Source organism: Ictidomys tridecemlineatus, chromosome 1, assembly GCF_052094955.1.
Source record: "Ictidomys tridecemlineatus isolate mIctTri1 chromosome 1, mIctTri1.hap1, whole genome shotgun sequence".
NCBI classification, from domain to species: Eukaryota; Metazoa; Chordata; class Mammalia; order Rodentia; family Sciuridae; genus Ictidomys; species Ictidomys tridecemlineatus.
This window is the reverse complement of record NC_135477.1, coordinates 52,483,653-52,497,234: the sequence shown is the minus strand read 5'-3', so window position 1 is coordinate 52,497,234 and position 13,582 is coordinate 52,483,653. Positions and strand designations below refer to the sequence as shown.

Genomic DNA, 13,582 nt, shown 5'->3' with positions numbered 1-13,582 from the left:
AAAGGGCTGGGGGTGTGACTCAGTGGTAAAGTGCTCTTGGGTTCAGTCCCCAGTACCGAAAAAAATAATAAATAAATAGGGCTGGAAATGTACCTCAGTGGTTGCCTAGCATATATGAGGTCCTGGATTCAATCCCTGGTACAAAAAAAAAAAAAATTAAAAAAAACAGTAAAAAGTATCATATTTCAATACTTCAGTTATTAATAGGTAATACATTTATAAGTTTTTAAATCCTCCTAGAAGCTGGGTGCAGCAGCATGTGCTGTAGTGCCAGCTACTTTGGAGGCTGAGGAAAGAGAATTACTTGAGCCTAGGAGTTCAGGGTTAACCTGGGAAACAGTGAAACCATGTCTTTTTTGATAAAAGGTGAAAGATTTATACAACCTAAAGAGAAACCAGAGTGTGAGACCCTATCTCTTAAAAAATATTTATAATTGGTTATCAAAATAATAAATATCTGGGGCTGTAGTTGTGGCTCAGTGTTAGAGTGCCTAATGTGTGAGGCACTGGGTTCAATTCTCAGCACTGCATATAAATAAATAAAGGTCCATCAACAACTAAAAAATATATATTTAAAAAAATGAGAAACATCTGTGATTTCTTAATCTCCATTTTTTCACATGCTAGCAAAAAGTAAGTGATTTTAAGATATTAAAACACAACTTGAGCCAGGAGTGTTGGTGCTCACCTATAATCCCAGTGCCTCAGAGTACGAAAGTTCAAAGCCAGCCTCAGCAATTTAGGGAGGCCCTAAGCAAGTTAGTGAGACCCTGACTCAAAATAAAAAACAAAATGGGCTGGGGATATGATACCAAAAGAAAAACAAACAAACAAACAAAAAACTCCAACAATAACACAAAAACGTTACTTGAGTTTCTTATTTGTTGTTTAAAAAGAAATTGTTTAAACATTTTTTTTAATATTTATTTTTTAGTCGTAGTTATACACAATACCTTTATTTATTTATTTTTATGTGGTGCTGAGGATTGAACCCAGGGCCTCGCACATGCTAGGCAAGCGCTCTACTACTGAGCTACAACCCCAACCCCTTAACTTTTTTCTTGATAAAAAAAAATTATGTTCTAGAATAGAAAATTTTTAGTTTTTGATACTGAGGGATTGAACCCAGGGGAACTTTACCACTGAGTAACATCCCCAGTTCTTTTTTATTTTGAGGCAAGGCCTTGCTAAATTGCTGAGACTGACCTCAAACTTGCAATCCTTCTGCCTCAGCCTATTGAGTCACTGGGATTACAACTGTGAGCCACCATTCCCAGCAATTGCAGAAAATTTTAAATGAGGCGTTGTTCCCTCATCCAGCTCTCCACCCTCTTAACCACTTCCACTGCTTCGGACTTGGGCAGCTTTATCACCAGAGTCCCTGAACTCCAGCTTTCTTTTTAACCTACTGCATTGCATCACCAGTGTGTCCCCCCATGTCAGACACTGCCATGGACACTAGCTCCGAGATCACTACAGAAGATTTAGAGGAGAAGTAGTTGTGGAGGAGGCAGCTATTGAAAGGATCCCCCTGCTAATGGGAATGCTAATGAGGAAAAGGTGGAGCAGGAAGCTGACAATGAGGTAGATGAAAGAGAGGAAGAGGAGGAGACCATGACAGCTGCCAAAAAATGGGCAGCTGAAGATGGAAGATGTCGAGAATAATGATATGTTGATGCCAAGAAGCAGAAGACTGATGAAGATGACTAGACAGCAAAGAATGAAAAGTTAAACTGATTAAGGAATAAAGAAAGTTCACTGTGAATTATTCACCCTCCACTTCCCATCTCAGAATCTAAACATGGTTACCTTTGGGTAGAGAGTGCTCCTGTCTGTCCACCTTGGGCACCACCTGCAGATGATGTACTTTCCACCACCCAATCAAAACCACAGTGTGAATATTGAAGATGGGAGGTGAAAAAGAACCAAAACTTCAAGACCCTGAATTTTTTTCTTAAAAGTACTTTAAGAAAGGAAAATTTGTTCGCATTTTTTATCTACATTTTAATTTTTGTACATATTATTAGTAGTCAGCCATTTTTTTTTAAAGAGAGAGAGAGAAAATTTTAATATTTATTTATTTTTTTAGTCTTCGGCAAACACAACATCTTTCTTTGTATGTGGTGCTGAGGATCAAACCCAGGCCGCACGCATGCCAGGCGAGTGCGCTACCGCTTGAGACACATCCCCAGCCCAGTAGCCAGCCATTTTTAATGATCTTGAACAGACAAGACTTTGGAGCGGTTTCTGTCCTACTTGTGATTTTATTTATGTTATTACCATGTTCATTATAATCTCAAAGGAGAAAAAAAAAAAAAACCAACAGAAAAAAATCTTTTTTTGTACCAGGGATTGACCAAGAGGTACTTAATCACTGAGCCACATCCTCAGCCCTTTTTTTATATTTTATCTGACAGGATCTCGCTAGGCTGCTTTGTGCCTTTATTTTATTTATTTATATGTGGTACTGAGGCTGGCTTTGCGATCCTCTTACCTCAGCCTCCCAAGCAGTTGGGATCACATGTTTGTGCCACCATACCTGGCTAAAAAAATAAAAATCTTATCCCAAGCATTCCAGTAACTTTTTTTTTTTTTTTTTGGTATACTTACTTTCTTTTTAAATATTTTTTTTAGTTGTGGATAGACCTTTATTTTATTTATTTATATGTGGTACTGAAAATCAAACCCAGTGCCTCACACGTGGTAGGCAAGTGGGCTACCACTGAGCCCGAGGCCCAGCCCCAGCCCCAGCTTTGTATATATACTTTAGCTATACTATAAGTAGTTGGTTTGTATGAGGTGGTTAAAAAGGCCAAAGATAGGGCTGGTGATATAGCTCAGTTGGTATAGTGCTTGCTTTGCATGCATAAGGCCCAGCGTTCAATCCCCAGCACTACACACACACACACACACACACACACACACACACACACAAAAGGCCAAAGATAAAAATGGTCCCCCCCCCCTTTATTTGTATATGAAGTTGCTCTTTAGTTTTTTGGCCTGTTTGATGTATGTGTGAAACAATGTTGTCCAATAATAAATCAGAATTTTATTTTGCTGATTTGTTCTAACAAAGGAAAAAGAAAATTTTAAATACAAAAAAATATACTCATCAGCAACAACAGCCTTTAATCTACTAAGAGTAAGAGTAGATCAAGCCAGGTGCAGTGGCGCATACCTGTAATCCCAGCATCTTGGGAGGCTGAGGCAGGAACATTTCCAGTTCAAAGCCAGCCTCAGCAAAAGCGAGGTGCTAAGCAACTCACTGAGACCCTGTCTCTAAATAAAATATAAAACAGGACTGGGGATCTGGCTCAGTGGTTGAGTGCCCCTGAGTTCAACCCCAGTACCAAAAAAAAAAAAAAGAGTAGATCAAGAACTATAAATGAATGAGGAACATTTTCACACATTGGGGAAAAAATAGTAGTAAAATAATGTGGTTGGAAATAGAAGAAGGTATAAGGCTGGGGATTATATTCTGGAAGTATTTAAATTAACGCCATTTACATTATTACATTTACCAGGACCCAGTACCACAACAGAAACAGAAACAATCGCCAAATATGAAATAATGGATGGTGCACCAGTAAAAGGTAACACTCTTCCCATTTACTTCTGTGTATGGCAAACAGAAGTGTTTTGGTCAGTTTAGTTTGTGAATATTCATTCATCATAAAAGTATTTATGAGTTTCTTTTTCCCACGTTTTTGTTGTTGCATTATAATTGTACATACTAACGGGATTTCTTGTTATATTTATGAATTCTTAAAATGGTTCTTATGATGATTTTTTATTTTTAAGGATCTCTGTATAGCTGCTGAGAAGACTAATAATACTTCCTAGTCGGAAATAAATTTGATTAAATATTTCACTCAGTTCAAATTTAGAATTCAGAAGAGGCAATTTTGTGCATCTCCTTTCTGGTTCTGAATTTGTAATTTTTTATTGTTTTCTGTTATAATAGTTCATCTTTGTATATCTTTTTATTCTCACATTGACCATAAGATGCAGTATAACTGAGCATTAATTCCTGTCAGATTTTGGAGTCGTCATAGTCTCCAAAAAAAAAAAAAAGCAGTTAGTTCCCTAACTAGATAACCTTTAGTGTCTGAGACAATGAAACTAGTACTTATCAACCTCCTGAGCTGATTTCAGGTGTGCACTCTACCACATTCAGCTCTAAAACTTACTTTTTATATGAAGTATTTATCATAAAACTTGTACTTATTTGAAAATCAGCCTTTGGTGAGTTTTGAATGAAGATTTATATAACAGAAAACTTAAATCATAGTTAAATAGTAATTTAGAAGAGAAAGTTCACTCCATTAAGGTGGCCATAATGCTGTATAATTCAACATATGTAATTTATAATTTTAAAATAAGTTACATGATATTTGCAATTTCCAAATCAGTTGCACGTTATGGCACTACTGGAGAAAGTGTTTTGTTTCCCACAGGCATTCATTTGAAAGACTGTTGTATGTGTAGGTTTAAAAAAAAATTTTTATGTCTGAATTTTTTTCACTTTGGAATTACTTCAAAAAGTAGCTACCATTTATGGAGTGCAGGTTGTGGATGAGGCATTGCAGGTGAGGTGCTCTAAAGCTCCCTACCACTGTTCAAGTTAGGTGCTTATATCCTGTATTTTACACCTTGAAATTAAGGTGCCAAGGTTCAAAACTATACTAAAGGTGGGGGAGCTAATCATTACAGAGGAGAGGTTTGAACCTAGACCTTTTTGACTCTAAAGCCCATATGTTTGTACTTAGGTTATACAACATTACTTGCAAAATTTCACCAACCATACATTTTTATGAAGTGATCGGTTTTATGCCTTTCAACAAATAAATGTTCATAAAAAATACTACATAAAATATTAAAAAGAGAACATGCAAATAATTACTGTCCTTAGGAAAACAGAAGCCATGTGAACTTTTTGGTAATGAAGGCATGTTGTCATTCTGTACATGTTTGTTTTAGATGGATGAATAAAAAGTTTTTAACATTGTACACATGGTTAGAAATTAGGTAAACTTGTGAAAGTAGAAAAATAAACTAAACTACTGGCTGGCACTGTTGTAAAGTCTATGTATTTTAACCCACATAGCTCTTATAAATTCCCTATTGGAGGAGTATTGCTTGTCTTCATTTTACAGTGAGGAATTCGAAACAGAATAAGTCCCCAAAGCCATGGTCTTATAGCCAGTAAGTGGTGGAACTGAAATTTGACATAGGCATTTTGACTCTAGAGCACTGATTCTCATCAAGGGGCAACTTTGTCCTCCAAGTGACATTTGGTATTGTCTAGAGACATTTTTAGCTGTCATAGTTGGGGAATGCTCCTGGCTTCTGGTGGGTAGAGGTCAAGGATGCTGCCAAGTGCATAGGACCTTCCCCATAACAACCAATTATCCAGCCCAAAATGTCAGTAGTGCCTATTGCTGCATCTCATGAGGAAGAGGAATTGAAGCATTAGTGTCTCCCCTGTAATGCTTAGTCCTAGGTTTTATGTGACTAATCATCTTTTAGAATTAAACAGAAATTGCTTTTATTTCAGGTGAATCCATTCCAATAAGACTGTTTTTAGCAGGCTATGATCCAACACCAACAATGAGAGATGTGAACAAAAAATTCTCAGTAAGGTACTTCTTGAATCTAGTGCTTGTTGATGAGGAAGACAGAAGGTACTTCAAGCAGCAGGTATGGTTCCACCCACGCTAGTCATTTTAAATGTAAAATCACCGAGAAAGCACTCTCTTTTCTAAGCATCATACAGGGCAGGTCGGGTGGGGGAGGTTCTAAGTAGTTTAAAATACTGAGGGTATAATAAAGAGTAGGTATTGTGATAGACCTCTCCCCAGTCATTCTGTAGGATTCTGAAATGAACTGTAATTTTTCAAGACTTTTATTTTTTTCTCTTAAAAAGCTTTTTTTTTTTTAAAGTAGAAACAATATAGCAGTACTTGCTGTTCAAAAAAATTCAAGCAATTAAGAACAAAGAAGGTGGGGCTGAGGCTGGTGCTCAGTGGTAGAGCATTTGCCTAGCATGTGTGAGGCACTGGGTTTGATCCTTGGCACCACATAAAAATAAATAAATAAAATAAAGGTATTGTGTCCATCAACAAATGGAAAAAAAAAAGAACAAGGAAGTAAAGGCCAACAAAATTCCTTTTAAAAAATCAATAGTTTCTTGAATATTTTTCTCATCAATTATTATAGATCTCCATGGTCACTTTTTTTGGTGGTGGTGGTGGTACTGCAGACTGAACTCATGGCTTTACCTGGGCTTAGACAAGTACTCTACTACCTAGCTACATCCTAGCCCTTTATTTATTTTAAAGAGAGAGAGAGAGAGAGAGATTTTTTAAATATTTATTTTTCAGTTTTTGGTAGACACAACATCTTTATTTTATTTTTATGTTGTGCTGAGGATCAAACCCAGTGCCCCTGCACATTACCGCTTGAGCCACATCCCCAGCCCCCCTAGCCCTTTATTTTAAGATAGGGTTTTGCTAAGTTGCTTAAGCTAATCTTGAACTTTTGATCCTCCTGTCTCAGCCTTTTGCGCCTAGGTTGTTGTATTTTTTTGTTGTTGTTGTAGTTGTTATTTTTGGTGCTGGGGATTGAACCCAGAGGCCCATAACTACTGAGTCATATCCCCAGCCCATTTTATTTTTTATTTTGAGACAGAGACTGGTAAGTTGCTTAGGGCCTTGCCAAGTTGCTGAGACTGGCTTTGAAGTTGTGATCCTCCTGCCTCAGTCTCCTGAGCCATTAGAATTACAGGCATACGCCACCACACCCAGGATTGTTTCTTAATGAAGGCTACATTTGAAGGATTTGGGGGTTTTCATTTTTCCCTTATTAAGCAGTTTTGCTACAGATGTATGGGTGTTGACTCAGCCCTGATACTTCTTTTTTTTTGGTATTGGGGATTGAATCTAGGGGTGCTTAACTACTGAGTCACATCCCAGCCCTTTATTTTATTTAGAGACAGGCTCTCCCTAAGTTGCTGAGGCTGGCTTTAAACTCGTGATCCTATTGCCTTAACCTCCTGAGCCACTGGGATTTCAGGTGTGCACCACCACATTCAGCTCTAAAACTTACTTTTTATATGAAGTATCTATCATAAAACTTGTTCTTATTTGAAAATCAGCCTTTGGTGAGTTTTGAATGAAGATTTATATAACAGAAAACTTAAATCAGTTAAATAGTAATTTAGAAGAGAAAGTTCACTCCATTAAGGTGGCCATAGTGCTGTATAATTCAACGTATGTAATTTATAATTTTAAAATAAGTTACATGACATTTGGAATTTCCAAATCAGTTGCATGTTATGGCACTACTGGAGGAAGTGTTTTGTTTCCCACAGGCATTCATTTGGAAGGCTGTTTTATGTGTTGGTTTAAAAAAACAAAAAAACACTAGCTAGTCATCCCTTGATGAAGGAGATTATGTTAGGAATTGGTTAGTTAGGATTTAGGCAGAGTAACAAGGATTTGATTATGTAAGGGAACTGCTAGGACATTTGGCGTGCATTACAGGTAGAGTGTGATTGATTTTGACTGGTAGGGGAGAAGCATGTATGGAGGGACACTGGTCGTGTTTTAGATTTAGGGTATGGAGGGCCCTGAATATGTTTGGAGATTTATCCTGAGGCACTGATAACTATTGAAGAGTAATTCAAACAATGTTTTACAAGATTAATCTGGTAGTGATATGAAGGATGAATTAGAAAGGGGTCTCAGGCAAGAGCCGTCTATGAGGAAGTTGGTTTAGTATCTAAGGTTAAAATGACAAAGAGTTTGAACTTGGATGAGGGCAGTGTAACAAAAAGCCACAGGATAGATTTTAGGACTTTCTTTAAAGCAGTAATAGCCAGGACTTTGTTCCAGGTTTGACTGGCAATATTGTGCCTGGTGCTGGTTCAGGGAGCAGGGAGGCATAAGATACAGTCCAGGATTGAAATCAGAAGAAAGTGGCTTAGTCAGGAAAGATTTTATTTATTTATTTTTTAAAATTTACGTATGTGGTGCTGGGGATCAAATCCAGGGCCCTGTGCATGCAAGGCAAGCATTCTACCAATTGAGCTGCATCCCCAGCCCAGTCAGGAAAGATTTTGTAGAGAGAAATTTAATTGTGTTAAAATTGAAGTAGCAGTCAGTATTTCCATGGTGAAAATTGAAGACATAATGGAAAACATTAATTTGTTGCTATCTTGCACTTACTTTTGTAGGAAATCATCTTATGGAGAAAAGCTCCTGAAAAACTGAGGAAACAGAGAACAAACTTTCACCAGCGATTTGAGTCTCCAGAGTCACAGGCATCTGCTGAACAGCCTGAAATGTGAACTGAAAAGAAGGAAAAAAAAAACCAAAACTGTAACTGTTGAAATTAAGTTCAGCAGGTTAAAGATGGTTGCAGCTTGTAGGGGCGGGGTGGGGGGAAGCCAAAACTCCATGCATAACAGTCTTCCTTTATCTTACAGTGCTGCATTTACTTTACAGTATAACTAAATGTATGTACCTACATTTTACAAAGTGCTTTCTTTGAGACACTGGAGATTTCTTAGGCTGCCCTTATTTTTTTTTTAAACTGCACACTTTGATGATGAGTACTCAGATATGCATCAGCATAAACATTAAAGATTTTCATGCAGGTAGGCTGGGATTTGTAATTTTGCTTTCTTTCTACATAATGTTGATTATAAATCTTTTTCTCCTTTTTTTTCTTTTGTGCTAATGATTACCTCTTACTCTCTCCATGCAGAAAATTAAATATTTTGTGTTTAAATAAAACTAGAAAACCCGATTAGCCCTTACATCCTGCAAAGACTTAAAATATAGCATCTCGGTATTTTTGAGAATTCCATTTGTTTTTATGTATGTATTTGAGAAATGTATATGAATTTTTTCATTGTAGGTGTTTCTGGGTCTGCCATTTCATGGCTTCTTGTGTTTTATCCTCTTTGAAGTCTTTTATAGTATGAATGTAAAAATTTTTTCCCAAGGGATGAGGTGGCTTTTCATTTTGGCACTTCTGTCCCACTGCCTCATATTAAGTAACCATTTTGCTACAACTTTCCAGCAGTACTACCATATGTGTTCTGCAGTGTGGAGTTGATGTATGTTGGCATTTTAGAACTTGCTAAAACTATACGAATTTTTCCATAAATACTTTGAAACATATGTGTATATATATATATTTTTAAATTTAAAGAGTCTTTTTGCCACATTTATGCAAATATCATTTTCTTGACTTTACAAATTTGTTCTTTTCACTTTTCAGTGGAAAATTTGGGGGACTCAGGAGGAACTTGTGAAGCATGTAGCTAACCCAGATATGCACAGTTTCATGTTTATTAAACTGGAGCTTTGGATAGTTCAAACTCCATTAAACTTCACCAGTCTGTTTTAATTTTTTTTTTTAAACACTAAAGTCATTTGTTCAACATCTTTTAAAAGAAGGTTGCAGATATCTGATCATATGTATGGGATCTGATCTCAGATACACTAAATGTGGAGCATGGGAACCAAAACAAAGCCTCCTATGTGAAAACTATTTTCACTTATGGTTCATTGGTTTTTGTACCAATATTTAAAAATACTTCAGTGCAAGTTTTGTCAGTTAACCTTACTTTATGAGTAAGCTAAATAATCCAAATTACATTTCTTTAAACCTGTTTTACTACTATGGCACTTTGATAAAATGGTCAGTAACCAACTTTATTTCCTGGCCAAGGTTCCATGTACCATGTGCTGGAGCATCTATTTTAAACGGGGCTATCTATGAATGGTAATGTTTTCCTTCATGTAAGTGCCTGTTCAGAGTTTCAAATTTTAAAAATGCCAAATATTTTCATGGTCACTTGCATGTAATAATCTAGAAAATATTCAAAGATTTTGAAAACCAAGTTGTATTTAACCAGCCTCAAATTGTGCAACCATGTATAATAAAGAATTTGAAACAGAAACTGAGCTTGCAGTTTGATTAAAATAGCTTTATTTTCAAAGTCTTCTCATTGTTAGAATTAATGTTGAGGATCGGATCACTCAATAGTTTAGGAAGCTACAATTGAGACAAGTTTTCATAAGTAATACCAGTTTGTTTTACATAGTTACATACGGCTTTTAATTAAGTTGACTTAAAACACTTGTCATATAGAAGATGCTTTTTCACTTTGCTGGAGACTTTTTGTTGCATAACCAACTTGAAAAGTAATCTGAATTCAGTATTTGATAATTTGAGTCCAAAGTGGTCAGTAACTGGGCTTGTGGAGCACACCTGTAATGCCAGCAACTCAGGAAGCTGATTCAGAAGGATCACAAAAAAAGGGCTGGTGATGTAACTCAGTGGTAGAGCATCATATGTATTCAAACCCTAGTACCAAAAAAAAAAAAAAAAAAAAAAGAGAAAAGTGGCCGGCTAGAAATAATAAACTGAAAAAGAAATCTGTGTTTTTAGTAAAGAATACAATGCCTAATAAACAGTTCAGTGATTCTCATTATGGCTGCATGTTAAAATCATCTTAGTAGCTTTTAAAAATAACCATGGTTGCTGGGTACTGTGGTGTACACCTGTAATCCCAGCAGCTCGGGAGGCTAAGGCAGGAGAATCACGAGTTCAAAGCCAGTCTCAGCAATTTAGCGAGGCTCTAAGCAACTTAGTTGAGATCCTATCTCTAAATAAAAGATAGAAAAGGACTGGGGATGTGGCTCAGTGATTAAGCACCCCTTGGTTCAATCTCTGTTACCAAAATAAATAAATAAACAAACCCTGGCCGGATCTCACTGAGACTACTAAAACCAGTACCTCAGAGACTAGGACATTAAAAAAAAAAAAGGGTTGAGAAACACTAATTTAGACCTTCATGTGGTTATTTCCTCTCATTAGTGAAAAATTTTCTTGTTTTGATACAGGTGAGGAACAAACACTTTTCCTCTATACTGTTACACTAAGTGCTTGGAGACGGTGCATTAAATTGACAAAAAAAAAAAAAATACACAAAAGAAAGAACCCATTTTATAACATGAGGGTTCACAACAATGTGATTCAAAGAAGTGGGTAGGATTTGGGGTTTATTATATGCCATCTTAATAGAGGAAGTGTGGGGAGAAAGGATATTTTAGAAGATAAATGGGTCCTTAGAATACCAAGAGGATAATTTGTGATACTCTATTTTTGGTGTGGTGCCCACTTACTGTCTCTGGGGATAAAAGTCAGTTTTCCCTAACTGCTCTTGGGGAAGGGATTTGTGGTAACTAAGTTCTTTTGAGAAGTTCAGCTTTTAAGCAGATTGTGATTTCAGGAATACCAAATGCCTTCTCAAAATATTATTTATCCCTTAGAGGCCTATTCTGGACCCTTTCAATATGGATCAATTCTAATTACAATTTGATAAGTTCTTTGCTTTCCATTTATATTCAATTGAATCTCTTTAGTATGCAAAAAGACACCCTCCAGTGACTATACCAGTCAGTATGAGAACTTAATATTTTAAGTTTCAAACCACATATAAAAGCCAAGCATGGTGCCCACGCACATCTATAATCCCAGTGGCTTGGGAGGCTGAGGCAGGAGGATAGCAAGTTCATAGCCCCTCAGCAAAAGCAAAGCATTAAGCAAGTCAGTGAGACCCTGTCTCTAAATAAAGCACAAAAGAGGGCTGGGGATGTGGCTCAGTGGTCGAGTGCCCCTGAGTTCAATCCCCATTTACCCCCACCCTCACACACACCCACACACACAAAACATTGAGGACAATGTGCATCCTTCAATACAACTCTATTTTTAAGGCTTGAGGTCCTATAAGCATTATTCTATGTCATTTTACCCAAAGTCTTTTAGTGATTGAGTTACATCCAGGATAAAATTGGAATTCTACACTGCAGAACATACCTTCAGCTGCAGTTATGCCAGACTTCTAGGAGACGGCCTACTCTTGCATGCTAAATTTCAGTAATGCTGTCCTAGCAAATCTTGCCTGATCCCTGTCCTAGCAAATCTTCACCTCCAAGTCAAAGAGCTGTCTCTTTATTCTGCCAAGACATGCTGTGTACCCCTCTGAGACTAAATGACACTTAAAAGTCTTTTTTTTTTTTTTTTTTTTGTGGTGGGGGGGAGTACCTGGGATTGAACTCAGGGGCACTCAACCACTGAGCCAAGTCCCCAGTCCTATTTTGTATTTTATTTAGAGATAGGATCTCACCGAGTTCATTAGCACCTTGTAGTTGCTGAGGCTACCTTTGAACTTGCGATCCTCCTGCCTCAGCCTCCTGAGCGGCTGGAATTACAGGTGTGCACCACCAAGCCTGGCCTGAAAAGACATTTTGATGTCTTTTTAATGATTCAAGTCTGTGGATTTTAAGCCTCTTGAGGGCTCATGCTATTTTGTCTTGGTGTACTCTGCTCATCACGATATTTGAATAAATAGATGAAGCTTATTTTCTTGCAGATTATAAAATTAAAAGTGCTCACCTTTAGGAAAAATGTAGGTCCAATGTACAATTAAATTATGGATAAGAACAATTTTTTCTTCTCTATTAGAATAAAGAAATGAACTGGGTTCTCTAGCAGTGTTGTCAGGGCCTAAAGAGAAAGCAAGACAGAGCACAGCAGGACCTTGTGGGTACTTTGTAGAACTTCCTGTATAAATTCTACAGAAAAATCTGGTGGATGGCCGCCCCCTAGATGTAGGGGAAATGGGCCAAACAGCCTCTAAGACTCCCTTCCTACTCTAACATACCATGATTCAATCAATAAATCTTAAAAATTCACTTAGGATTATAGGTGTCTAGATCACAAATAGCCTTTGTCTAGGAAAATACTATAAACTTCAAATTACAGAATTTTATAAGCAATATGTGAGGAGTGGAAATCTACAAGATGTTCTTTTGTGAGGTCGTCAATACCTGGTTTTGTTAATACAAAAAGCAGAAAAAACTACATTTATTTGTATTCATGCATGTGTTCAGCTCATTTACAAAGAATCTGTTAGTGCATTCTCATTTACGGTACCCTAAGGAATTAGAATTCATAGAATAGTGGGTCTCAAAGCATAAGCCCCTAGACCATCAGAGTTGCATCACCTGGAAATGTTAGAAATGCAAACTCTTAAACCCCAACCTAGGCCTGCTGAATCAGGAATTTCAGAGGTGGGCCCAACAATATTTTTTAAAACAAGCTTTCCTAGATTCTGATGCACCCTAATGTTTGAGAACCACTGGTTTAGAGATACATTCTTCGTTTTAGTGCTATGGTAGAGGCCATACAGCTCCCTATGGCATATTAGAGACGAACCCAATGTGTTTAGACCTGACAGCAAAGGCATAACAGATGTGTACTTCTGGCATGAATAGAATGGTACCTGTGCAGTAGAGAGATGAGGCTAGAAGAGGCATATAGAGAAAGCCAATTCAGGACTGAGCTTGAGTGCCCGCCCTACAAATGAATGGAGTGTGGGCTTTATCTGAACACTTAAATTGAGAATCACTGAAGGATATAAAAAGCCAGATTAGTGTTTTCAAAAGAGCATAGGAAGCCTCTGCCAAGTATGGAAGAAAGGTTGACAAGAACATCAGTT

At 37.1% G+C, this 13,582-nt stretch overlaps 1 protein-coding gene across 4 annotated transcripts in view; it reads left to right on the top strand.

The window, feature by feature from the left end:
• The window catches only part of Vps26a (VPS26 retromer complex component A), a 38,468-nt gene extending 28,492 nt beyond the window's left edge, over positions 1 to 9,976 (top strand). For all 4 annotated transcript variants that reach the window (XM_005325962.4, XM_078041149.1, XM_078041159.1 and 1 more), the window contains 3 exons: positions 3,528 to 3,596; positions 5,561 to 5,703; positions 8,240 to 9,976. In XM_005325962.4, coding sequence (XP_005326019.1) covers positions 3,528 to 3,596; positions 5,561 to 5,703; positions 8,240 to 8,353 — 326 coding nt within the window. In that variant the 3' untranslated portion in view covers positions 8,354 to 9,976. The remainder of the gene's footprint in view (positions 1 to 3,527; positions 3,597 to 5,560; positions 5,704 to 8,239) is intronic.
• Positions 9,977 to 13,582: the final 3,606 nt, after the last annotated feature.